Below are 26,585 nucleotides of genomic sequence, written 5' to 3'. Positions count from 1 at the left end.
CACGCCCCGCCTCCTTAAAGGAGCCGCGACGCTCTCCTGGCTGCGTCGGCGCAGACGGCGTTCTGAGAGGGCTGCGGGCGGCCAGGGGCCTCCCGGTGACTGACCGCGTCCCCATCCCCGTCCCCGCCCCTGGGGCGGCCCCGCCGCCGTCTGGGAAGGGATGCGGAGAAGCCGTGTCCCTGTCCTGCCCTCAGCCTCGCGCGCCGCAGAGCCGAGCCCTGGACGCGCAGCGGCCGGAACGTCCGGGTGAGCGCTGCGCGGCGTTCGGCGCTGGGCCTCGGGTGCGGCCTGAAGTGCGCCCCGCGGGGCTCCCTCCCGGGCTCTGCCCCGGGGTCTCTCCTCCCTGGGGCCTCTCCGCCCCGAGCCTGCCTCCCCCGGGGGTCCCCTCTCCCCTCCCCGGGGGTCTCCTCTCCCCGCCTGGCTCTTCGCTCATTCCCGGCCCGCTCGCCCCCCTCCTGGCGGTGCGCGGGGACGGTTTTGCACCTGCGGGCCCTTTTCCAGACCCGCGCACCTGGCGGTGGCCCCAGGATGGCGGTGGAGGTGCGGCCCCGGAGGGTGCGATGGGGGCGCCGGCGGGAGCTGCGCCGCCCGCCTTGAGTCGCTGGTGAGGCTGCGGACGCCGCCAGCCGCCGCCTGGACCAGTCTGCACCCTCCGGCGTCAGGTGTGCGGGGTGAGCGGGCCGCAGGAGGCCGCTTCTCCGCGGGCCCCTCGCGGTCCCGGCTCCACACCTGCCCCCAGGCTCCTTTCGGGTGTCGCCGTCAGCGCCTGAGTGCAGGCCTGGGGCTCGAGCGTGCGCTCATCCAGGTACGAGGCGGCTTCGCCTGGTCCCCGGAAATGAGGACGCACGGTGAGCGCCGCGAGTGCGTCTCCTGCGGGATCTAGCTGCTCCGGGCGGGCGCTCCGAGGACGGCTCCGGCGGTGGGGAGCCGCGCTGGCGTGACCGCGGAGAGGGGACTTGCAGACCGGCGCGCGTCTCCGTGGAAGGTTGCTGCTGGTCCCAGGAACGGTGTCAGCTAATGATTTTAGTGCTTTCCTAAGTGTGGAAGAGGCAGGAATCCGGGTTCCTAAACGTTTTCCCTGAAGTGTAACTGTGTGTTTCCCTGAGGTGTAACTCGGTTTTGCCTGCTTTTCCCCCAGCACAGGATGCCTGGGCCCGAATTCCTTGTGGGCTGCGCTGTGGGTCAGCGACTCCAGTGCCTGACGACTTGACATTGTAGAACCTGGTGGGAGGGACGTTTTTAGTTGACAGCCTTCTCACATTTATACGTTTTTCTGATCATTTTTTGGATCAGAGTGTCCGAATTTCTTTTATTAGTGTCTCAGTGATTAGGTTACTTAATGAAATGATTGTGTTTTGTAGGGTTTGATTAACGTGAAATACTTTTTTCTTGTTTGTGTTTTTTCCTTCCTCTCCCCCTTTCTTACCTCATCTCCAGTTCCTTTACTAACACGAATCAGCCATAAATTGTATTTACAGGGTTGTAAGTGCTTTATTTTAAGAAGTATACTGTACTTCATTCAGTTTGTTAAAGTGTAAAGTATGCTCTTCCAGGAAGATCCTCCGCAAGTTACACTGAGGTGGGCTCCTTCCACTGGGGGGGTCTCTTCTCTCCCTTAGGCCTTTCCACAAGCTCCTCCTTAGTTGCCTGTTTCGTGCCCGACCTGGAGGTATTGGAGGTGTCAGGAAGGAATTCTCATTTTAAACCGTCTGCTACAAACACTCCTCAGTTTCGTTTTTTTAGAGGTGTAACTAGTGCTATACCCGTTGACCTGTTCCAGCCACATCCATACTGCTTGTTCCAGAATTTCCTGCCCAGAGCCTGGGGTGGGCACATTCTGGACCAGGTCAGTGCCCCTACACTTAGGGCCCGGGTTCACCTGGGTGGACAGGGCACCTGGGGCAGGCTGTCCCAAGAGCCTGGCCCAGTTGGCCTCTGCCCAGCAGACAGTGGCTGCTATGCTAGTGAGTTGAATAAACTAGATTCTTTTGCAGCAGTTTGACCCTCCTCAGGGTCCCTCCTGCTGCCTTGTTACAGCCACTGCCTCTGCTTCCCAGACCCCAGACAAACAAAGTATTCGTTTTGAAAAATGTTTAAAGTGACCGTCCTGAAGACAGGCTCTAATTCTTTCTTTCCTTTGAAACAGTAGAAGCTTAGCAATTAAGTGAGTCATTAAAATAACAAGTCAACCATATTGCCAGGTTGTGATAGGTTAATTATTTATTTTTAAGGTGTTAACATTTACTTTAAGTTGTGTTAAAAGCGAACTCGAGTAATTCCGACAGCCCCTTCTCATTCACCTGCCTCAGTGGGGAGGCAGGGAGTTCAGAGTCCTGGATGTGTTAGGTCTGTGTAACGTTAGGAGCCAGCGTATCTAAACCTGAATTGCAATGGAAGTCTCCTGACTTTTTAAGCAGAATGTTGAGCCAGAACAGTCCTTAGTGGGTGACTTTTGATTGCCATTCTGAACATCGGCCACTCTCCCATCCTCCTGTGGTGGTCTTTCCAGGGTCCGTTGAGGTGTGTAGAGCAGTCAGCCCTCCCCAGACCCCGGGGCTGCTACTGTCGGCCGAGTTCTTTTGTGTTCTCATAAGCTCTGTTTGGTCTGCACTTTCTACTGGCGTCACTTCTCGGTTTGATCAGAATTTTCTCTAGAAACACACTCTCACTTTTGCTGCATCTAATCTTCTTTGCCTGGGAAACCAGATTAAACTCATTAGACTTTGGGTTTACAGGTGAAATTAAAGTAATAGATATGTTGTGAAATAAACAAGTCCTGTGGAAACAGCAAGTTTTGTTTTATTTTTGGAGTAAGGACTTGGGCCTAGTGGCTGGGTTTAGGGGTGTGTTTTAGAGCGTGTCTTCCCAAGGTCTCCTGTGGTGGTCACTCCTCCCTTATGCCTGCCCCCCATCCCCACCCCGTTCTCCTGCCTGTGAGGCAGTCCTGTCTCAGTGGCCTTCTGATGCAGCTTCCACCTGCCCCTTGATCGCCCTCCTCTGGGCGCTGCCCACCCGAGGGCCTGGGGCTCGCGCCCAGGGGGCCTGTCTGTGCCCTGCAGACCAGGGTAGATTTGTATGTACTTCTCAGGGAGAGGACCAGGAGTTGGGAATCGGACACAGAATGTGCTCTTGGTCATTGTATTTTGTGGGTTTTTTTCTTTTTTCTGTCCTTGACATCTTGCTAGCATCTGACTGTGACTGATGGCGATTTGGACAGAATTCTGGGTGACTCTGGGAAGCCAGCAGCACAGCAGAGCCGGTCGGAGTAGCTCAGTTTCCCCTGCGCACCCACAGCGCTGGCTTCCGGAGCCGCTTGCCTGGGTGGGGAGCAGGTGGTGTTTTCTGGCCTCTGATACACAGACGCTCTTAGATAGGGTTGGTTTTTGTCTTTTGCACAGGGTAGATTTAGGAGATACATGAGGCTGAGTTTTCCTTAAAAGAATTGCCTTTCAATTTGGATGTAACCTTTCATCTCCACTGTCCACCAGGTACCACACCCTGTGACGCAGTATTTGACTACAGTCCAGCTGTAATAAATTGTTCAAATGTGAATGTTAACTTAGGAAAAATGACGTTTTCCTCAGAAAAGTGATTGTTTTTAGTAATTAAAACTTTAATCTCAGTAATGAGTTGTTCAACTATATGTGACCGTAAATCTCTTTTTCAGCTCAAAATGTGCATCTAACATGCAAGTCAAGCTCAGCAGACGTCTTTGGACTGCGCTGCCCTGTCCTCAAGGATCCAGTCATGTGGGGCTTGGGAGGGCTCCTCCTGTGGCTGCTGCTCCCGCCCCTTCCCCTGCCAGCGGGCGCCGCGGAGCATGAGGAGGTGGCGAGGCAAGCCATCAAATTGCACCGGGGCAGAGGGGCGGCGGCCACCCAGGGCCGGCGGTGGGTCCTGGATGGGTGCAGGAAGCTCTCTGGGCTTCTTCGCCAGAAGACTGTGGTTCTTAACAAACTGAAAAATGCAATCAGAGCCGTGGAAGCTGACGCCAGCCTCTCGGATGAAGAGAAGCTGTTCCAGGTGCACACGTTTGAAATCTTCCAGAAAGAGCTGAATGAGAGCGAAAACTCAGTCTTCCAGGCCATCCACGGCCTCCAGAGAGCCCTGCAGGGGGACTACAGGGACGTGGTCAACATGAAGGAGAGCAGCCGTCAGCGCCTAGAGGCCCTGCGGGAGGCGGCCATCAAGGTCAGTCCCGGGCGTGGGCCGCGGGGTGCGGTGGCAAGTGGGAGCCGTGCGGGCCTTTTGCGGCCCAGCAGGGGCAGGAGAGTCAGTCCCTTTCCACAGAGACTTCGCAGATCTGCATTTGATCCCTCTGCATCTTCCCGAATGCCTTCTTCGAGGTGGAGACCCCAGGCACTTAAACTCGCTACTCATGTCATCCCAGAAAACTGATGGGAAATAAGTCCCTTGTAACTGCGGCCAACATTTCCAGTTTCTGACCAGAATTCCTTGTAGTGTGAGGGTCCACATACTGAAAACAAAAATAGTAAAGTTTGTCTTAAACAAATATATGCATTTGAATTAAAGATTTTGGTGAAGTGTAGTTTTAAAATGATGAGAAGAAGCTGTCCCTGTGTCACGTGTGATATTTGTGCAGCTTTCAAAGCTGTCATTTAACCGTCCATTATGTGCCGGGAACTTTAAATATACAAGCGTCATTTCATCTCCATAGAACGGCTGTGGCATCATCCCACAGCCTGAAAAGTAGAGGAGACACAAACTTAGTGAACTTCCTTTTTTAACCGCACTGCGGTGTTTTTGGTGGAAGTATGGTACTAGGTAATAGCTGGTCGGGGCGGCCGCCAGCTTGACTGGGCGTCTCGTCTGGCGTGTGTGCTGCGCAGGCTGCGTTGTTGTGCGTTTTGGGAGATAGACCGCAATGCTGTCTCCAGAGCAGGGGCTCCTGCCTTACCAGATCCTTTGGGCAGTTGAGACATTAAAAGTGTTCAGTTTTAAAGACGGATTTTTAGCGGTATCGATTTGAGGTAGTTTTACTATAAAACCAGAGCAAACACGAGTGTGGGTGATACTGATCCAATATGCCTGCTTTCTACGACCCACATGAACGGTGTTCCCACTGGCGCTGGCCCTCGTTCCTGCCTCTGAGGGGTCCAGGCAGCGGCACGGGGGGGCGGTTGGTTGCTGAGTGGAGATGCCCAGGCCGCCGCGCGCCCCGGGGCTGCCCTGCCGCTCACGGTGCCGGCTCTGCCCACCTCTTTAAGTGTAAATACTTGCTCTAGTAGCAAGGCTGTTGCTTTAAGGCAGCTTGAGTTTAGACGGTTGTGTAATGTATATGTGTTAAAACCTCCTACCAGCACTGCCCATCAGTTTTGTGAGTAATTAACGCTGTCAGATTCTTCTGGAATATTCCCCTTTGTAACTTGGAGTTTGACTGTGTGTGTTCTGCTTGGAAATTTACAGCTGAATTGTCCAGTGCCATAGTGGTTTCTAAAGTACAGCTGTACCTCTGTGCATAGTAGGCGCTGTGCATAGTAGGCGCCGCGCCTGCAGCGTAACTGTGTTTGGGGAGTGGTGGTGTGTGAGGCGGTGGCCGTCAGAGTCGACCTAGAGTCATGTGCTGCCTCGTTGACGTGTAGTGTGAGGAGTGTCCCCGGGATGGTGCTCCGTATGTGTGAGGGACCCGGGCCCTCGGCTTCCCTGACGTTCGTGCCCAGGAGGGCCCGGGAGAGTGTGTGTCCGCGGAGGGCCCGGCCGGCCATCTGGGTGGAAGCCATGTCCTGGTTTGCTCCTTGGTAAGTACTGCTCTCTGTTTCTCAAAACGACCAGGAGGAGATGGAATACGTGGAGCTTCTGGCAGCAGAAAAACGTCAAGCTGAAGCCCTTAAACACCTGCAGCATCAAAACAAGAGCTTATCCATCCTTGACGAGATCCTGGAAGACGTGAGGAGGGCGGCCGACCGCCTGGAGGAGGAGATAGAGGAGCACGCCTTTGATGACAACAAGTCGGTGAGTGGCTGCCGCCCTGCCCGCTGGGCTCCCCGAGCGGGTGTGCCGTGGGGCTTGTTTGCAGGTGTGTTTTGAGTGCAGCTGGAACGTGAAGAGGAAAGTGCTGTGTGCCTTAGAAGGTGATGGGGTGGCCTAGCAGAGGGACACGGCGTCCCCCGACTGCCCCCGTGTTCTTGTCCACCCCCCGCTCCGTTTCCAGGTTTGCCCTCAGGCGGCTCGGGCTCTGGTCTCAGGGAAGCCGGGCCGGGCCAGTCGGGATCGGGGTGGACCTGCCAGCGGAGTAGCCCGCTCCTCCCATGAAGCTGTCTCAGGTCTGAGGCAGGCTGTCAGATAGCTCACCCGTTATAACAGATTCCAGATTCTTTAGAAAGACGAGACTTGAGTCCAGAGGTTGACTGTGAGTCGGGGGGGGGACCCAGAAGAGGGTCAGGCAGTGGTGACAAACCAGAGGAGGTTAACGCCCTGGAAGCTCTCTGAAGCCCATGCTTTAAGGCCGTTTATGTTGGCTTCGCTACGAGGCTTGTGATGAGCCCAGCCTCCGGCCCTGCTGTCCTCCCGAGATCAGGAGTGGGGCTGAAGGTCCGCCCTCAGAACTGGCTTGTTCCTCTGGTGACCAGCCCCATCCTGAAGGTACCTGGGTCCTTTCCAGCGTTACCTGGCTAATAGCAGCTCAGGTAGGGTCAAGAGCGGCTTGTCATGAACAGCAAGAAGCTCTTTCTTGACCCCTATTGTTCTGGTGTGATTTCAGGAACTGGGGACAAAAGACCAAATGTAAGAAAAGGTGTTTCCATCGGTCTTCATCACTCAGGAAGTTACCTGGGTTTGGGAGCTGTGAGCCGGGAAAGGGGATGAAGACAAGATACCTATTTGTTGCCACAAATGACAATGTCACACACCGAGTTAGGTGATGTGGGTGTTTGGAAGTAGCAGAAATCCTAAACACGTCCATCTTTAAATCACTTTTTTAAGTGAAAAATTTTGCCTGATTTTCTAATCTATTGGTCTTTCGCCACACTTGACAGAATGCTGAAATCATTCCTCTGTATAGGGTTTACTCTGAAGTTTGAACTTGAAAATGTCTCGTCGGTTTTAGTAACGTAGCATGGGTCTTTCTTACAGGTCAAAGGGGTTAACTTTGAGGCGGTTCTGCGGGTGGAGGAGGAGGAGGCCAGTTCCAGGCGGAACCTCACCAGACGGGAGGTGGAGGAGGACCTGGGCCTCAGCATGCTCATCGACTCCCAGAACAACCAGTACATTCTCACCAAGCCCAGGGACGCCACCATCCCGCGGGCGGACCACCACCTCATAAAGGTTGCCCGCGCCGCCCCACCCGGTCCACTGGGGGTGGGGGGACGCTTAATTTTCTGGGTGTCACACGAGGGGGCACAGCCTTCTCCTAACGGGTTCCGCTGGAATTCTGTTTTCTGTGATTTGAAACGTTTTCTCCCAATTTAAAAATTTCTTCCAAGAGACTAAGGCATTTTAATATTTAAAGTGAAAATTAATTTACTTTTGAGAATTTGGAAGATTTTCGAAGTTAGGAGTTGCTGTGATGAGGTCAGAGCTTCGACGATCTGAAAGCCCTTTTCACTGGGCGGCTCACTCTACCGGGCAGAGAGGTTGGGCTGTGACTTGGCGTGCGTTTGTCCAGGTGTGTGGTGCGGCCGTCTTCTCCAGTGGTGCCACTGCCACGGGGCTGCGCCCTCGGGGCGGGGGGCAGGCCTAGTGGGAGGACGTGGGATGACTTCAAGTTGATGGTGTGGTTCCAGATCAGTGCGTTTGGACCCAAGTGAGTGACAGGCGTGAGGGTGACCGGTGCACCCTGCTCGGGACCTGGATAAGTTGCTGGGTCTCCAGCAAAGCTCCCTGATGCTGGAATCTGCTCAGGAAAAGAAACCAAGGCTAAGAGCCCGCTCTTACAGACGCTGCCAAGACCAGCGGGCTGCAGGGGACAAGCGGCCCCCACGGGCTCGTCCTGAGCGCTGACCCCGTGTTGGCTGTGTCGTGTCGGCAGGGCTGTTGCCATCCTTGGTTGTGACGGGGATGGAAACTGGGAGGGGCTGCGTCTGAGGATGACAGCGTCCCCGGGAAAGGGTGGGGCTGCTGCTTCCCTGTTGGTAATTGACATGCCTTCTGGGGAGACATTTTGAGGCTGTGACTCTCCGGCTCCCCGTCACACTGTGACCAGGAGCTTTAGCACAGCTGATGGGTCTGCTCTGAATCAGTTGTCACTGTGATGGTCACGTGGTCTTCGTGGGGGGATCAGTGGTGAGGGTGCCCTGGCCCCGAATGCTGAGAGGAGGTCGGTGCGCCCAGTCTCACGGGGGCCGAGATGGGGCCCGAGCTGGCAGGCACTTCCGACCCCGAGGAGCAGGACTCATCTGCTCCCAGGACATGTGAGCGCCTCCGGCCTCCACATCAGAGCCCCGTCCACCTGCCGACTCCATGAGCCCCGCTTTCTCTGGCCACCTGGTACGAAGGTTGGGTTTCTCATCTGTCTCTTCTTATGTCAGGACATTGTCACCATTGGGATGTTGTCCTTACCTTGTGGCTGGCTGTGCACCACAGTAGGACTGCCCACCATGTTTGGATACATCATCTGTGGTGTGCTCCTGGGACCCTCGGGACTCAACAGCATTAAGGTAAGAACAAAACCTAACTGTTTAATATCTGGCGAACTTGAATTAATGAAGATAGCAGTTTCTTATAAAGAAGGTGCCCTTTGAAGTTTCAGAAGAAATCTCTCAAGCATAAGAGAGTCTTTTTCTTCATTCATTCATGAGTGACTTGACCAAGGGAAATGACCCTGTTCATGTGTTTAAGATTCTGTTTGCAGTAATGTGATGGACTTGGTTGTTCAGACACTGAAAGGGGCTAAAAGTGCTGGATTAACGTATTTTTAAAACACGCTTCACCCGCTGAGAAGCTGTCATGGTGAGGACGACCCAGCTGAGGTGTGGGTGTCAGGCTGCTCTTGCTGGGGGCGTTTGTGAGCAGGTGGGAGTGGGCTGTGTCCTTTGCTGAAGACACTTTTGGACAGAAACGACAGATTCCCAGGCCTTTGTGGGCTTCAAAATGTGTCCCTAAAAAAACACAATTTGGACAAAATGGAAAGAGAATGCTAAGAAAAGGTGTGCTGGGTCCCACACGGAAGGAGCTTCTGATACAGGAGGCGGAGAACAGGCGACAGCGTCCTCAGAACCTCTCTGATGACTGGGGTGGGTGGCTCCACCTGCAGCCTCACCCTGTCTGATCCCACACCTGTGTTGGGGCTGGAGGGCCTCTGAGCTGAGGGTCCCCACACAGGCAGCGCCACCTAACCCTGACAGCAGGCAGGCCTGGCCGGCGGGGACGTGCAGCCACTGCCACCTCCAGGCAGGGTGGCCTCTGGGAAGCGTGGCTTTAATTCAGTGTTTGAATAGGTAATTTTCACACAATCAACACAGTATGAAAAGCTGTAGGTGAGAACCCTTTGCCTGCCCTTGACCCAGCTTCCTCTCCAGGGTGTTTGCGAACAGTAGCAAACAAAATGTATTTTCCCCTTCGTTTTGTCTTAACGGCACAGACACCACATAAGCAGATTCAGGCTAAGTAAGTAGGTGACAGATCCAGCTGGACACTGTGAATATTCCATTTCCCAGTAGATCACCAGCACCGTGGAAGAACAACGTCATTACGGTAGCTACGGATGCAACTCCAAGAGCCGACTAGCGGCTGTGGGGCGGTTAGTGGAGGGAGAGTAACAGTACCGAGTGTCTGTCCTCTGCTAGGGAGTTAACGGGCTTCCGTTTTGTAGGTCGGGAAGTACAGGCGTAGGTGTGTTACTTTGAAGTCACGTTACAGCCCGATTTAAAAGGGGGAAAGTAGCAGAGAGGAGGCATAACGCCCAGAAGACATAAAAGAAGACGGAGCGAGCCTGGTGCTTCACGACGATAAGCGTGTGGAGTAAGCTTCCCACTGAGAGGCTGTCGAGGAGAAAGTGCAGTAACGAGACCGAGTGAAAGTAAAGCGACTGAGGCAGCTTGGACGTGAAGGGAGGGGGTGCGGGTGAAAGCGGGGCGGGGTCCGAGGCGTCGCAGCCGGCAGACCGCGGGTGCCCGGCGGGGCACAGGGCACAGGAGTAGCCGGCGTGGCGGGTAAGCACCAGCCTCTGCGGGAGTGCGAGGCTCGGAAAGCACACGGCACCTCTGAGCCCCTGCTGTGCGGTCAGATGCGTCCCGAGGAAACCCCACCCAGAGGAGGGTAGGACGCCCTTCCTAGGCAAGCGCTGAACTCGGGCCACCGCCTCCCCACTCCACGGAGGACGCGCAGGAGAGGCGCCAATGGAAACAACGGTGGCAGTTAGTGACCTTGGAAACAGGTGATCATGAGCTAGTTCCTAGAAAATAAATAAAAATACCCCTCCAACTAATCAAGAAAAAGGAGAAAAACCCACCAGAATCGGGAAGCCCAGGTTATCTCAGACACAGAGGAAAGCAGGGTTTTGGGTGGGGTCCCGCTGAGTCTGTCAGGACAAGATTGTTTGTGAAGCACAGGAGACTGTTGAATGTGTTGAATCAGATGGTGTTAAAACTCTCTTGTTTTTCAGTCGGTCGTGCAGGTGGAGACGTTAGGAGAATTTGGCGTGTTCTTTACTCTCTTTCTCGTTGGCCTAGAATTTTCCCCAGAGAAGCTGAGAAAGGTGAGTCCTGTTGGTCTGACTGTCATTGCTCTGTGTGAGCCTCGGCCCCTGCTTGCTGTTTACACTGGTTTGTGACTTGCCTGGCAAGTTAAGTGTGTTTAGGACAGAATGTGACGTTTTAGTTTGACGTTATTTTGGAACAAACTTCAAAAGATAACAGTTTTTAAAAAAAGGTGAAAGTTCAATGAGTAAATGAAATTAGCTTTCATGTGACTAATTCTAAAATAAGTCTGAGAAATGATACATTCAGTCATTTCTGGGGGTCCCTCCAAGAAGGTCCAACACCTTCAGAGGCCATAGTATCACAGGAATTGAACGTCCCGTGTGTTACCCTGGGAGAAGGTTCCTGGTTCTAATTCCTAAGTAAATGGCAGGTTTTGACTTCCTGTTCCATCACTGTAAAACGAGGTGTCTGAGAGGTCAGTGGTAGTTGGGACCGTGTGTGAATAAACACCGAAACAGTGGAAGCAGCACTTCCTCCTGAATGTGTTTGCTTTCAGAGTTATTGGCTTGAACACTGCAGTGTTTCAGGATGGAAGTGAATTAACGAGGAGCTGGTTTGTCTTTGCACAGACGCACACAGAAGAGGGAAGGCTGCTGGGGGGAGAGGAGCGCGGCTGGTTACGAGCCTGGTCCCGCCCAGTTTTGCCTCCAGCTTGAGGAGGACGCCAGTGTCCCGGGCTGGACCTAGGCGCTCGCCACGCTCACGTCCTTTCCCTGAGCCTCCCGCTCCCGGGTCTGTCCGGGGGGAGACTTTAGTGTGAGCGCCTTGGGCTCTGTTTTAAAGCTAACCCGTGAAGGCGGTCAGCTCCTCGTTGTAGTGTGTTACACGCGAGCTGAAGCAGCCCGAGTCCCCTGGCTAGACTGTGGCAGAGCTCCTTGCTGGAGGCGACGCAGCCGTTACAAATACTGCAGGAATGGGCAGTCACAAAGGGAAACATGTAAAAGTGCCAGAATGCTACATTCAGAAGAAAACCGTGGGCCTTCCACGTGACTCCGGCAACGCACCAGGAGCCCAGACGCGCGGGAAATAACGCCCCTGGCAGCCGCGGCTGCCGGTCCCCCCGCCCCGTGCTCTCAGACCCCCTGGGACGCCAGGCGTCCCTCCACGACGAGCAGCAGCGAGCTTTGGCCGAGGCCTGGCCCCCCAGCGCCGCCTCCTCTCTGGCCCCGCCGCCTCGGCCTCCCCCTTCCCTGGTAGAAGCTCCACTGGCCCGTCAGCTGCTTATTCTCTCCTCCTCTCAGTGCCCTCCTTGCTGGCCGTTCAAAGTCGGGTCCGTGTTTTCTCCACGTGCGTTTGTGTCTTTTCCACTTCTGGCAGGGTTACCTCCACATCTTAATTTCTGAATCCAGAGTTTAAAGAAAATTGGCCACTTTCCTGGGTCCTAAGGAAAACTGGCCGAATTACTCCTGTGACCTCTGGGGATGTGTGTGCAGCAGCAGGGGCAGAGGGAACCCGGCGGGGACACGGGGCCTCCAGGGTCTCGGGGGCAGGGGTCCCCTCACGGCAGCTCTGAGGAAGCACGGCCCCATGGGGGGCACTGCTGGCTCCTCTGGGTGAGCTGTGGGATTGGGAGCGAGGCGGGCGGCGTCACCGCACGGCCTTCTCAGCCCCAGCGTCCGCATTGTGGGGAGACGCGGGTTTCGTCTCGTCTGGACTGTGACGGTATGTTTCCCGGCACTGTAGTGGTCAGTGTTGGATGGGAGAGCGGGGTTCCTCAGTGTGACGTCTGCTGCCTTCATCAGCGTGACGACGCTCTGTGGCGCTTTGGGGTTCTGCACCTGGCGACGCAGCCTGGGGGTGGGTGGCTTGGGAAGGCACATCTGCTTTGTGAGTTAGGGGAGAAGCTTGGTTGGGGAACAGGCCCCTGTTGGGTGCCTTTTGGTCTAGGGTGAGCTGGGGGTCTCTAATGTCCCCTTGGCTCTGACGTCCCCAAGTGCCAGAGACAGTGGCTGCCCCCTGCCGGGCAGCCCTGACCCTGAGCTGCACCGGGAAGGTCTCCCGGCCTCCCTAGGCCCGTGGGCCCAGGGTGCAGACGGTCTGCTTCGGTTTTCCTTTCATTTCTCAGGAGTATGTGACTGACATAGCTGTGGAGCAGCCTCAGGTGAGCGCTGCGATTGTCCTGAGCTGACAGGACTCCTGCCCTGTGGGTCCCCCGTGCGTGTGTCCAGGTGGGCGCTATTCAGGAGGGTTTGTACGTACCTCCAGTTGCTGGAAGGCTACTCTTAGGTCATTGGTGAAACCCCCAGAGGCCTGACGGAAAACCAGTCAGATATGCCTGAGTTGAGGAAGTCCTCCTTGTCCCCTGTCCCTGAGGACACGCTTCTGTCCTGCCCACTCGTGCCCTCGACTGGCATTTATCTGCAAGGCCCCCGGTGCCTGGTGCCCCCAGACTCCTCCTCACGTAGGTGCGACATCACTGGAGGTGGCGCGTGGTTTCTTCTGGTATCTCTTCCTGCTTGATGACGGGCGTTCCAGACTCTGGTGGCTGCTCACGTGGGTGTCAGGCACTGTCTGCAGTCGGCATGGTTCCTGCCCCGGCAGGGCTTCTGTTTCAGGGTTTCTGAGGATGTGTGGGGTTGTTGGCAGGAGTCCTGGAAATCTGAACTTTTGAGAAACAGCTCTTGAGGGTGGACCTCTCCCCTCCTGATAGGACAATGGGGCCTGGTCAGCCAGTCACAGCTGAAGATGGACAGCGCTCCATGTCGGGGCTAGGCCTCTGTTCAGTTACCTGTGGGCTTCTGCCGTGTGGCCTGGGGCTCCTGTAGCTCATTTCCTGAGGTCAGACACCCCCATGGTGGGCGAGCAGGTGGCAGCTGTCCCGGCTGTGGTGCCACCATGCCTGGCGTGCCGCCCTGTGTTCTCTCCCAGGTGTGGAAGATCTCCCTGCAGGGGCCCTGCTGCATGACGCTGCTCATGGTGGCCTGTGGCCTGTTGTGGGGACACGCTCTGCAGATCAGGCCCACTCAGAGCGTCTTCATCTCCACCTGCCTGTCCTTGTCCAGCACGCCCCTGGTGTCCAAGTTCCTGGTGGGCAGCGCCCGCAGCGAGAAGGAAGGTGGGTGGCCGTGTGCTCTGCGGTGCTGCAGCCATCACCGCTGTGTGAATCTGCCCCAGAGGCCTGCTCCCCACGGGGCCACCTGGTGGCTGTGGACACCTGTGCTCGTGTCCTGCCAGGGACCCCTGTTCCCCCAACCCCTCTGGACCGAGAAAGAGCCCTCTACGTGCTCGTGAATGTGGGTGGTTTGGGCCCCACTTAAACGAATCTGTGTTGAAAACCACCCTGTGGAATGCGGGTCAATGTGACGCCCACCTGCAGGGCCTCCTCACCTGGAGGCGGTGAGTGGAGCCTGTCAGAGAAGACCCTGCTGGGGGGTGGGGCGTGCCTGGCACTGCCCGGCAGGTGAGGCGGGAAGGGGTGGCCAGGTCACTCTTGACCAGTGGGGGGTGGGCACAGCGAAATGGGCGTCAGTGTCCAGGCCTGTCCTGTTCTTGCTTGCCGCGCCACCTTGTAGTGAGGTGGTTCTGTAACTAGGCAACAAGTGACGAGTGGAAATAAAATACCCTGGAGGTTTTCTTTACAAAAAATTGTTTAATCTTTAAAACGTTTCAGTGTTTCTTCTCAAGAGGTTTTAAAGTGTGTATTCTTATTAAAAGTATCAAAATTATTTCAGTTATTTTGAAAATGTGCACAATGACTGTTTTCACCTGAGACGCTGTAAAGTGAGGCTTCTCCCAAGCAGGCGACGTGGACTACAGCGCCGTGCTGCTCGGAATGCTGGTGGTGCAGGACGTGCAGCTGGGGCTGTTCATTGCGGTCATGCCCATGCTCATCCAGGCGGGGGCCGCCGCACACTCCAGGTACGGACTTTACTTCACATCACAGTTTGTTTTTCTGGTTTCAAATAATTCGTTTGTCAAAATATAACTTAATACGTCTTTCCAAAGGCTCAGTGAGAGCCTACGTGGCACAGGTGAGAGGCACAGAGTAGCAGTGGAGTCACACTGCGTGGGCTCAGACGCTCACCTGTGCATCGTGGGCCAACTACCAACCTCATGCTTCCTCGGCGTTGTCACTGTAAAGTGGAGATGACAGCAGTACTCACCTGGTAGGGGAGTTAGGGGTGAGTGAGCTGAGACGTGAAAGTGCTTGGAACACACCTGGACGCTGTGCGTGTGCGTGTGCGTGTCTGTGAGCTTTGTGTGTGAGGGCCATCGTGGGCCTCCTCGTCACCGTTGCCCCAGTCCCTCTTGCTGTTTCTGGATGAAATAATCCAAAACCGACACTGCACTTGCTTAGGTTCACATGGAGAGAGAAGCCAAATGGGAAAAATAAATTAAGCCAGGAAGATGTGGGTTGTGTTGCACATACTGTCATGACAAGAGTACCTGCGAGGGAATAAAGGCACTTGGAAGACAGCGGGCGCCCTGCCAAGCGTAAAGGTAGGCTGCACGTGGGTGGGCTGTGAACCTGACTTTGTCGTGAACAAGTACACCATGTGCGTGTGAGTACCGTGCTTTGCTTCCAGAGGCTGCGCTTGCTTTATCTGTTACAGTAAAAGGAGAGCGTTGGTCAGAAACGGGCAGGCCTTCTGAAGTCTCTCTCAGAATCACTGGCGTGCTGAGGCCCGTCGCGTTCTTTGCTTCTGCCTCCCCCCTTTCGTGCTTGCTCGTGCGCTGGCCAGACGCTGGCCCTTGTTGAGCCAGACGGCGAAAGCGGACGCCCTCGCCTCCTGCTGATCTTACAGGCACGGCGTTCGTTTTTGCACCGTTCAGTGTGACGTTAGCTCTGGGATTTTTGTAGATGTTCTTTGTCAAGTGGAAGGAAGTTCCCTTCCAGTCCCAGTTTGCTGAGAGTGTTTATCGTGAAGGGGTGTTGGATTTTGTCAGGTGCTTTTTCTGCGTCCTCTGATAGGAGCGTATGGTTTTTCTTCACTAGCCGATTTACACTGAGTGGTTTTTGAAAGCTGAACCAGCCGTGCACACTTAGAATAAATCCCACTGGTCATGATCTACGTGGAACTCTTTTTGTGCGTTGCTTCATCCAATTTGCCAATATTTCATTGAGTTTTTTATGTCTAAGTCCACGAGAGATACGGGTTTGCGGTTTTCTTTTTCTGTTCTCTTTTTATGTGGTTTTGGTATTGGGGTAATAATAGGTTTATAAAATGATTTGAGAGGTATTCCTGCCTCTTCCATTTTCTAGAAAATATTGTATAAAATTACTGTTAATACTTTGTTAAATGTTTGTGGATTCTCCAATGAAACCATCTGGGTCTTGAGGTTTCTTTTTGTGGAGTTTTCTTAAATTACGGATTCAATTTGCTTAGTAGTTACAGGGCTACTCAAATTATCTACTCATATTGTTGGCTGCGGCTAGTTTGGTTTTTTGAGGAATTGGTCCGTTCAGTTTCATTTATCGAATTTAAATGCAAGGAGTTGTTTCTAGAATTTCTTTATTTTCATTTTGCTGTAAGAGCCGCAGTGGTAGCCTCTGTTCATTCTTTATTACTCTTTTCTCAGAACCAGCCCCTTGTTTCATCGACTTGTCTCTTTGTTTCTCTGTTTTCAGCTTCATTGGTTTCTACCCTCATCTTTACTGTTTCTTTCCTTCTGTTTGCTCTGGGTGTATTTTGCTCTTCTTTTGTAGGTTCTTGTGGTCTGAACTCAGACCACTGACTTGAAACTGTCCTTCTCTTCTGCTGTAAGTATTCAGCGCTGTAAACGCCTTCACAGCACTGTTAGCTGCACTCACTTACTTCTATCCACTGTGTTACTTTCATTTAGTTAAGTGCATTTTTAATTTTTGAAGCCTTTCCTATGACACTTCCTCTCCGACCTGTGGCCTCTTTAGAAGTATGCTGCTTATTTCCAAGTGTTTGGCGGCTCTGCTGTCTTTCATCATTGATTCTGGTTTGGGTCCGCTGTGGTAAGAACACACACTTTGTGTGATCCCAGTTCTTTTGAGTTTGCTGAGGTCCATCTGGTGGCCCCGGACATGGTCTGGTAAATGCCCCAGAGTCACTTGAAAGCGGAACGCGTGTTTGGTGGTGTTGAGGAGAGTACTCACACTGTCTGTCGGGTCCCGGGTGCTGGCTGTGCGCTCGGGTCTGTCTGCGCGCTCGCTGGAGCTCTGCCGCTTGAGGGAGGCGGTGGTGAAGCCCAGTTACAGCTCCTGTCTGCTGCTGCTTTGGGTCCCGTCAGCTTTTGCTTTGTCTCCTCTGGGGCTCTTTGTTTGGTGCACACACATGTGGGACCGTCTCGTTCTCCTGGTGGGCAGCCCCGCTTGTCACTCTGTAGGACCCCCTGTGTTTCCAGTGACTGTCCTGCTCTGAGACCCACTTTGTCTAATACTAGCTTTTTTAAAATTAACGTGCGCAGTGGTGCACCTGCCCCACCCTGTACGTCAGCCGCTTATGCCGTTGTGTCTGAAGTGAATTTCTTACAGACGACACACTGTTGGATGGTTTTTTTGATCCACTCAGCAAATCTCTGCCTGTTTTAAGTGGTGTGTTGAGACCGTTGACATTTAAGGTAATACTGCCGTGTTAGGGTGTGAGGCTCTCACTTTGTTGTTTGGTTGTTGCTTTGTTGTCTCTGTTTCTTGCTCCTTTTTTTCATTTTGCTTAGCTCCCTGTGGGTTATTTCTAAGGGTCCATCTTGATTTGTTTGTAGTGTCTGTGAATAATTGCTTCGTGTGATTTCTTTGTGGCCGCTCACGGCATCGCAGTGCCCCCGCAGCTCACTCAGCCTGCCGTCCGCGCCTGGCTGCGCGTGGAAGGTCTCCCCAGCTTCTGTGCGATGGGGGTCCTCCTTTTCTCTCGGGGCCCTTTGCTCCCCCGCTTCTTAAACGTCATCGTTGTCTTTCTCTACTTAACGCTGAGCACCACGTCAGCTGGTGCAGAAAGCCGCGTCAGTATCAAACGGGGCGTCTCCAGCTCCCGGGAGCGTGGCTGTCCTACTCGCTCCTCTTGCCCGTCCTCTCCTTCCTCCCGTCTCAAGTCCAGGTCTCCTCCCGCCTGGGGACTCGTCAGGTCACTCCTGCTGCCGCTGGCGGCGCATCCTCTCGGTGTCCTTTGTTCCTGGTGGGCGCGGCCGCCGGCCCTCGGTCTGCAGCAGACGTTTCCGTTCCTTTCGGAGCTCGGAGGTGCACTGCTCCCCCGGCCTCCGTGGCCCCAGAGGGGAGCCGGCTCAGGCCCGTGTTTCTCCACAGACGGCGCACGGCTGCTCTCTGGCTGCTCTCGGGAGTTTCCCTTGCTTTTAGTTTTCAGAAGCTTAGTTATGACGCGTCTTGGTGTCTTGGTTTGGGCTCCGCAGCAGACACTGATCGCAGACGTGCATTTCCCACAGTCACGGAGGCTGGAGTCTGGGATCAGGGTGCGAACCCCCCGACCTGCCCTCCCACTGTGTCTCGGTGCAGGGGAGGGGGGCTCAGAGCCCTCTGGTCCCTTCTCGCAAGGCCACTCATCCAGTCGCAGCCCCTCGTGACCGCGAGGAAGCCTGTCAGCTCCCAAAGGCCCCTCCAGGGACCGCACCGTGGCTCTGGTGCTGGGGTGGGGGATGCGTTCAGTCCCGACGCCCTCTGGTTGATCCCATGTGGTGCTCGCTCGCCTTTGAGGCTGGGGGTTTGTAACTCCTGCCCGATTTACTGGTTTTGCCTGTTGCTTCCTCAGGACTGTCAGCCCCTCCTGCCCTCTCCTTCTGGGGGTCTGTCTCTGAGACACGTTTCCATCTGTCGTTCCGACTTGGTGAAGTCTGTTGGTCTGTCCTCAAGCTCCCTGGTCCAGCCTCTGGCACCCCCCGCTCCACGAGCCTGTCCAGCAGGTTTCGTCTTGTTTGGTGGTATGACTTGCACGTGAGTCTTTTTGTAACTTCTGTTTCTTTGCTGAGATTTTCTATTTTTTCATTTGTTTCAAGATAATTTTTAATTGCTGTTGGGTCATTTTTATGATTTAAAATGATGTAGAATCTTTGTCAGACCAGAGAACCCTTGTCCTGACGTTGGAGCTTCATCAAGCATGGCTTCCCGAGTCTTCGTGTGATGAGTGGTTTTCAATTGTGTCTTGGATGTTTCACATCTTATGAGTCTCAGATCCTGTAATCATTTTTTAAAGGCAGCGGTGGCACAGCAGTGTGGGGCCCCTGCAGCCACGAGTCAGACACTGAGATGGGCGTGCGGGAGAGGTCACGGCCACGTGCATCCTGATGGCTGGAAAGTGGAGCGGCCCCCACACCCAGTAGCTAGATGAGTAAACGTGCTCTGCCCACACAGGCCGGCGTCCTTCCACACCAGGAGGGACGAGGCGCCGATGCCGCCACGTGTGGAGCCCTGGTCCACGCGAACAGCCGACTAGTGGTTCCCGGGCCAGGGGCAGGGGACGGGGTCAGTGCTCAGTGGCATAGGTGGCAGATACGGTCAAGGTTGAGGTGATGGTTGTACAGCTTTGTGAATATGCTAGAAACCACTGCACTGTATGCTTTAAGTGAGTGATTCATAAGGAATGAGGTTTATATCAAAGTTGTTAAAAATTATATTCAGTATTTTATCTACATAAGGAAGAACATGGAGACTAGAAATAAACGAGGTTTTAACGATTTTTCTGCTGGTAGACTAATGATTACTGTGATTCTGCTGTGTACTGTATACACGTCTCTGTATGACTTGGGAAAACCTCTTTCCAATTTTGATAACCAGGAAAATTTATGGTAAAAAAAGTTCAAAGAAATAAAATCAGTTGTAATGTTAATATGAACATTGCCTCGTTATCGAGGTTTATTCAGAATTATTCTTGATCTGTCCTAAAAGAAAGAACTTCTTCCCTCCAGACGCTTCACAGGTGAAGAACAGGACACGGGGACTGTGACGAGAACATGTCTTTAAAAAAAGTAATTCGAATTATTAGGATTAAAATCTTGCAAAACCATAGAAGTTCTACAAGAAAGTGTGGATGAAAGCATTTCCAAGTATTGAGGGTGTGGGGGCCGTTCTACTTCAGGCAGAACACAAATCCCAGGAGGCGTGAAGGACCAGAAGGGTGGCCGGCGTCACCGAAGTCTTGTGTTTTGTTTAAATACACATGCACCCGCACAAACACGCATACACAGGCACACGGACACGTGTGTGCACACGTGTGCACACGTGTGCAGGAGCATACTTGGTCAGCAGGTCAAAGACAGATGGAAAAGAGGTGTTTGTACACGTTGTATCTTATTTTTTAAATTGAAGTTTGCTTGATTTACAGACAGAGGGTTATGTTTCCTATTTGATAAAGATCTACAAATTAATGAGAAAAGTGAGACTGACCCAGCTCACACGCAGGTGAGCAGGGAGAACAGGCAAGTGCGAGATGCTCCCCGTCCCACCGAGGAGGGGCCAGCGGCCCTTCTCCCTGCCGCGACGCGATGCTCGGGGTGGGGGTCTGTCGAGCATGGGCCACGCACGAGCTAGCCCACAGAAGCCTGTCCGACACAGCAGAACCTGCCCGCAGACGCAGGACACAGACACGTGGTGCAGGCAGGTGCTGCCGCACGTGCTCAGCTACTCCCGGGAGCAAAGCTCTTGCCGACACGGGAGCAGGTGGAGAAGTGAGGACACAGGATGGGGTGTCCTCGTCGTGCACGTGCAGTACGGGTGTGGGGCACAGGTGACACTTGAGCTAGTGGGAACATCGCAGGGTCGTCTTTAAAGAGATTGGCTTGGGCTTCTTGTGTGTGTGTTTCTGAGCTGGTTGGCAGTGTGTGCGACAGACGGGGGCGCTGGCTTTGAACACAAGCCTGGCGTGGAGCCGTCACCGCGACATGGGCTCTGTTGGGATGGCGCTCCTGTACCAGCTCACTAAGGCAGCCCGACACCTGAGCAACTGTAACTGCGGGCTGGGGTGGGACAGCACGCCTGTCTAGGGACTGGGACGGGTGGGCGGTGTGTGTGAAGGGCCCACAAGCAGACTTCCAGTGTGGGCAGGAGCCAGGCAGAGGGTCACAGCAGGGGAGGGGGCGGGAGCGGCTGGGACCGCTTCAGACGGCAGGGCCTCTGAGGCAGGAATGTACAGGCACAGACCCTGGGGCGGGGCCTGTTGAGGAGCAGAGGGGCCATGGGGAGGGGCAGCTGGGGTCGCGGGGGCGGAGCGCTGGGTGCGGGGGTCCAGCCGTGGCCGCTGGGGTTGGGAGATGGGCAGGACTTCAAGCCCATCCTGTTCCTGCCAGGTCTTTGGACCCGCTGTCTCACATGGACTGTCCGTCCTGAGCATTAATAGGCCAGTGTGTTCACCGCACACACCCTGGGACGCGTCTGGAGCTGCGATCATCGGCCTGACTGCGGGGGTGAATTCTCTCTTAGCAGCCAGATTCAGTCTTCCGTCAGGAACTTTTAAACCAGGATTTCGGGCTGACTGGTTTCCTAAATACAGTGGAGAGCTGGGGCCAAAAAAATACATTGCTAGAAATACTGCAAATACTCCACAGTGCCTTTCTCCTGAGGGTCTTTGGGTTGAGATCTTAAGAACGTATTGAGCTGGGAATAGCATATTCTGAAAAGAGCCTAGTACAGAGTCCTCTCCACGACTAAACAGACATAAAACTCAGAGTTCTGGCTTGGGATAAGGGAACGCTTTTCTGAAAGTTGCTGGGATCCCGGCCTTGCTCGCTGTGCTGAGCCCACAGCAGTGTCTCCGTGCGACGTTGCCTCCCGAGACCTTCTGTCTGCTGTCTACTGGGACGCGTGAGCTGTCGGCTGGGAGCCAGTGCGCCCGTGACGCGTGCTCACTGGAACGCAACTCGGCTTCTGTATTTAATTCAAGTAACTTACTTTCTGAGGTTAATGCTTGAGGAGTTTTACTTTAACATTCAGAAATGAAGCGTGTGTGGTTTGGGTAACTTGTTTTGTGGTGGGAGGGGAAACAGCAAAGGCCGTCGCATGGTGAGTTGGCCGCTCTCTTCCGCAGCGTGGCCGTGGAGATCGCGCGGCTCCTGGCCCTGGCCGGCCAGACCCTGCTGTCGCTGGCCGCGGTCCTGCTGCTCTGCTTGGCCATGAGGACGTTCGTCGTGGGGCCGTACTGCCGCAAGCTGCACGCGGAGAGCAAGGGGAACAAAGAGATCCTCGTCCTGGGCGTCTCCGCCTTCACCTTCTTCATGCTGACGGTAACCCTCAGTGCCTGCCTTTTGTGGTCCGCCGCTGTTGGTTCCTCAAGAGCCCGTGCTCGATTCTCCGTCTTGTTTTACCTGAACGCTGTTAGCGTTCTATTCTGCGCATGCCGTGCCGCCTGGCAGTGCTCCCCGGGCCCGCGGGCGCCTGCTGGGTGAGCCCTGGGGCGGTGCCCACCCCGGCTTCAGCTCTCTGTCCATCCTACCTAAGTGGGAGGAGCAGCTGGGGACAGTCATCAGTTCTCTGTGACGAGAACCTTCTTCCCCACGATGTGGGCAGCTGAGCAATGAGGCTTGTTTTGGAAGCAGCCTTCTCACTTGAAGGACAGCTTCTCGTGAGGGAGTCGGGGCGATCCTGGGAGACCCCGAGATGTCTGAGCTGTGTGGGATCAGCAGACCACAGATAGCCCCCAGAGAGAAGGAGGCCCGGGGTCACACGGACACCCAGACCCGCCTCACACGTCTGGACACTCAGGTCTGTGATGGACCCTTGTTTTCACATTGCTTCCTCCAGTTGTTCGGACCGTGTCAGACAGGAGTTGACAGCACAACTCTGAGTTGTCCCCACCGGCCCTTGGGTCTTCTCTACCCCGTGTCCCCGGAGCCCTGGCCGCAGGTGCCGGGCTGGCGAGGTGTGGACGCTGAGCTGCCGTGTGACAGGCGTTAGGAGCCGTGGGGAGTGAAGCTGTGTCCACCGGGGCCCCGTGTGTTCCTGGGGCCCGGGGCCCCTTCCAGGCGAGTGTGGCCCCAGGACCGGGCCCGTGTGGGGCCTGCACGTCCGCGGCTGGTTTCCCTGGGTGGCTGAGCCGGTCCCCCGCCCGCGTCCTCACTGACACGGTGCTTCGGGGGCCGTCAGTCCTGTTGGGGGCTTCTTGTCGGCCTTGGGGGTTTCATTTCCCCGACAGCCAGTGAAGTGAGCACTCTGTGCTCCCCAGGGACAGGCTCCTGGGGACAGGCTCCTCAGGGACAGGCCTGTTAGCGTTTTCAGGTTGTTTCCTATTGGTTACCTGCTTACTCATCTGTGGGTTTTATACGTTCTGGCAAATTTTTGTCAGTTTTTTTTTTACTGAGATGAAATTCACACAGCAGATTCCATGTTTCAACCAAGTCAGTGTGCAGTTCTGCGGTTTTTGGCATATTCACGATGCGGTGCAGCCGTCATTGCTGTCCAGCTCCGGCCACTGTCGCCCAGAAGAACTGTGTGCCTGTTCTGCCTGCCTGGGCCCTGCAGAGCCGCACTGCTGCCCTCTGTTCCTGCCACGCCGCTGCTCGTGGAGACAGCCCACCAGGTCCAAGGGGCCGGGGTGGCCCTCCACTGTGCGTGTGCCTGCTGCGAGGCATGTCCTTCCCCCTAGGTCACCGAGCTGCTGGACGTGTCCATGGAGCTGGGCTGCTTCCTGGCCGGAGCCCTCGTCTCCTCCCAGGGCCACATGGTCGCCGAGGAGGTTGCATCCTACATGGAGCCCGTCCGCGACTTCCTGGCCATCGTGTTCTTCGCATCCATAGGTGACCTCCCCCTCCGAGGAGACGCCGCACTGGCGTCTGTTTGCGCAGGCTCCCATAGGAGCTGGTCTCAGAAGGGGAATCTTACATAAAAGCAGGGAACGTTTGACCTCAGGGACGTAAATCAGTTGGTCATCCTTCGTGGTGCTCAGTGGGTTGACGTTGGAGCGTCAAAACGAAGTCTGGGAGGAAATCCTAACTTTAATACAAAAACTAAACTGGTGCTGCCTGGAGTCCCCGTGTCTGGGTCTCTAGCTGGTAAGGGAGGCTGTGGTCACACCTGCGGTCACAGCACGTCTCTCTGGCACCTCCCTGTCCACGTGCCTGCACTGGGCCCGCAAGGCCCCAGGAGACCCCGAGGTTCACATGGAAATGGGAGGGGGGTTGCACTGAATCACCAGGCTCTCTGCTGAGAGTCTCTGGGTGAGAGGGCAGGTTTGGACACCCTTCCTGTCCCTGACGGAGGAGGGGACACCAGGGCCTGGGAGGCTGGCCCCCGAGCCCAGCACGTGACACATCCATCCTGCAGGTCTTCACGTGTTCCCCACCTTCGTGCTGTATGAGCTGTCCGTCCTGATGGTGCTCACGCTGTCGGTGGTCGTCGTGAAGGTACCAGCCCCCCTGTGGCCCTGACGGGGAGGTCACCTGTTGTGGTTGTGCCGGCCACGCAGCGCCCCTGCTGTCTGCCTGAGCTGCGCTGTCCCCCTAGCACCACTGAGCCGTGCGGGGCTCTGGGAGCAGGGTGATCCTTCGTCTCAGGACTTGTGCTGAGAATGTAGAGTGAAAAAGTGGGAACTGGAGGAACCGCTTTCTGGCTCCTCCGGGAAACCTGCCCTGTGATTTGACTCCTATCCTGAGTGAGTCTGGGAAACCACTGCCCCACCCTGTGAGGCAAACGGGCTTTTTAACAGCCACTTCCCACCTGTCTGTTCTCCGGGACGACACATTGTTGAGGTGGGACGGGTGCCTGCTCAGTAGCTGCCTGGCTTTGCGGTTATGAAACTGACCCGAGGTTTCCAGAGTCCCTGGTGGCTGCGGAGCTGCTCTACCCGCTCCCAGCTGTTGACGCTGGCTTTCGCTTACGTCTTATGAAAAGTAAACCTTCCATTCTGAACGCTGCATGACGTTTAGTGCTATGAACTTAGTTTGGTGGGAAGGCCCCGCTTCTGCTGGTGAACCTGAGCCCCTGCTTCCCGGGGCCCAGGTGGCGTATCTGGACAGTCTCTGTCGGTTGGTGTGTCCCCCTGTGGGTGGGGCTCAGGGCTCTGGCCAAGCCAGTGACCGGCCACCCTCACAGTTTGTCCTGGCAGCCCTGGTCCTGTCCCTCCTCCTGCCCAAGACCAGCCAGTATATCAAGTGGATCGTGGCCGCGGGGCTGGCCCAGGTCAGCGAGTTCTCTCTGGTCCTGGGGAGCAGAGCACGCAGAGCCCGGGTCATTTCTCGGGAGGTGAGTCTCTGCCCGCTTGGCTGCTGGCGGCAGGGGTCGGGGCAGGGGTGGCCGCGGGGCTGGCCCAGGGCAGCGAGTTCTCTCTGGTCCTGGGGAGCAGAGCGCGCAGAGCCCGGGTTATTTCTCGGGAGGTGAGTCTCTGCCCGCCTGGCTGCTGGCAGCAGGGGTCGGGGCAGGGGTGGGCTCGGGGGTGAGTCCCCGGCTCACCCTGCACGACGCTCCTTCTGCAGCGGCAGGTGTGTCAGGAGGTGGGACGAGGTCCCTCCAGGGCTTCCCGTGAAGGACGAGACCCGCCCTCACAGCCAAGGCCCTAGCTTGCGTGTCGGTGGTGCTGAGAATCGGGAAGGTGTGCAGTAAATGCCATCTGACCTGCACCTTCGGCGCCCGAGACCAGGCCGGGGTCCCGTCTGCTGGGATGACGCCGGGCCGGGCCCGTGGGTTTGTAGGCACACGGCCTCCTCCGTAGTTGTTTCTGTTTGAAGCTACTTGTGACCTTGGTCCCCTTCTGCCATCTGGGCTGCTTTTTGCCCTTTTGGAACTTGCAAGGCTGGATGCTTGAAGCCAGGACAGGGTCTGCCCCCTGCCCCCGCCTTAGGCGACCCAGTCCTGCTGCTGAAAAAGCCCACCCGCTGAGGGACGCCCGCCCACCTGCCCCTGACAGGACACGGGGACGCTGCTGGACTCAGACTGAAACGGTCTGCGTGCGTCTCAGTGTCAGGGAGAGGGCGCACAGGGGTTGGGGGGTGGGGTGGGCGCACCTCTTCTGAGCAGGGATGACGCAGCCGCACCTGTTGCAGGTGTATCTCCTCATCCTAAGTGTGACCACGCTCAGCCTCCTCCTGGCCCCGGTGCTGTGGAGGGTGGCCATCGCCAGGTGTGCGCCGAGACCAGAGAAGCGGTCCAGCCCCTGAGCACCCATGGGGCCCGGTGGACATTCAGGGTCTGTTGCCCACGTCCTGCGACCTCCTACGTCGGGGACTGGGCCCTCCGCTCACAGGTCCTGGTGTCACTGCTGAGTTTCAGAATCTCCCAAACAAGCTGTCGCGCTCAGCTGACGCTGCACCTCCTTCCTACAAACTGCCTGGACTGTTTGCCTGGATGTGCCTTTTCCTGAAATTATGTTAACTTTTTAGTATTTCATCAGTTTGTGTTCTTTTGGTAAAGAAAAAAATTGAGGCTTTTTTATTTATTGTTGAACTTTACTTGTAATCTGTCAATATTTGTTATTAAACGTTTCTGTGATGTGAAATTTTAATTCTGGCAACGGGTTTGGAAGGTCACTTTTAATCCTTAAAGCCTATGTTTTCTAAAATAAGACAAATGTCTTATAAACATCTACTTGCTTTTTAGCACAATTTTAAATAAAACACTTTCATGTCAGTTTTATTAGGTATGTCATTCTTTTAAAACATTTAGTTTCGAATCATAAGAATATGCGTTCTTTAATAAAGATCATTTATGGTCACAGTCAATTAATGGAATGTATTGAAAATCTGTTTTTTAGTAGGTTTTTGTGTTCAACTAATCTTTGCCAGTTTTTTAAGTTAGGTTACACATCTCACCCCGCTGCTGTGGAGGTCAGATGAGCACAGAGCTATTCACGTGGCCTGAGCTCTAACTTCGGATTGCAACTGTAGTTTGGCGATTGTGTGCCCTGTCTTAGGAAACCACGCGGCTGAAGCTCTGATCCTGACGAAGTGGACTGAGTGGAGATTTCCTGGAAACAGCGGCCTTAAGAGCCCAGCGGCTTGACCGGGACTCTTGCAGGGACAGGCACGTCCAGTGTGATCCGGGCGGCAGACGTAAATGGTGAGCTGCAGGAAAACAAAGCGCGTCAAGAT

At 55.1% G+C, this 26,585-nt stretch overlaps 1 protein-coding gene across 2 annotated transcripts; it reads left to right on the top strand.

Moving 5' to 3' along the window:
- Positions 1–16: 16 nt before the first annotated feature.
- TMCO3 (transmembrane and coiled-coil domains 3) lies at positions 17–25,794 on the top strand. 2 transcript variants are annotated; one of them, XM_031466386.2, is made up of 13 exons: positions 17–246; positions 3,668–4,191; positions 5,794–5,973; positions 7,093–7,284; positions 8,487–8,615; positions 10,562–10,654; positions 13,527–13,713; positions 14,399–14,516; positions 21,596–21,791; positions 23,150–23,300; positions 23,827–23,906; positions 24,595–24,744; positions 25,542–25,794. In XM_031466386.2, the coding sequence occupies exons 2-13, from the start codon at positions 3,748–3,750 to the stop codon at positions 25,653–25,655; spliced, it is 2,034 nt and encodes a 677-aa protein (XP_031322246.2). In that variant the 5' UTR covers positions 17–246; positions 3,668–3,747; the 3' UTR covers positions 25,656–25,794. The 2 variants fall into 2 exon arrangements, with proteins under 2 accessions (XP_031322246.2, XP_064348995.1); XM_064492925.1 differs by lacking the exons at positions 23,150–23,300; positions 23,827–23,906; positions 24,595–24,744; positions 25,542–25,794 and adding an exon at positions 22,309–22,941 and having other exon boundaries at positions 22–246.
- The last annotated feature ends 791 nt before the right edge of the window (positions 25,795–26,585 follow it).

The sequence above is a fragment of the Camelus dromedarius genome, chromosome 13 (genome assembly GCF_036321535.1).
Source record: "Camelus dromedarius isolate mCamDro1 chromosome 13, mCamDro1.pat, whole genome shotgun sequence".
Classification (NCBI taxonomy): Eukaryota; Metazoa; Chordata; class Mammalia; order Artiodactyla; family Camelidae; genus Camelus; species Camelus dromedarius.
The sequence above is the reverse complement of the archived record's forward strand: the minus strand, read 5'-3'. Positions and strand labels throughout refer to the sequence as shown.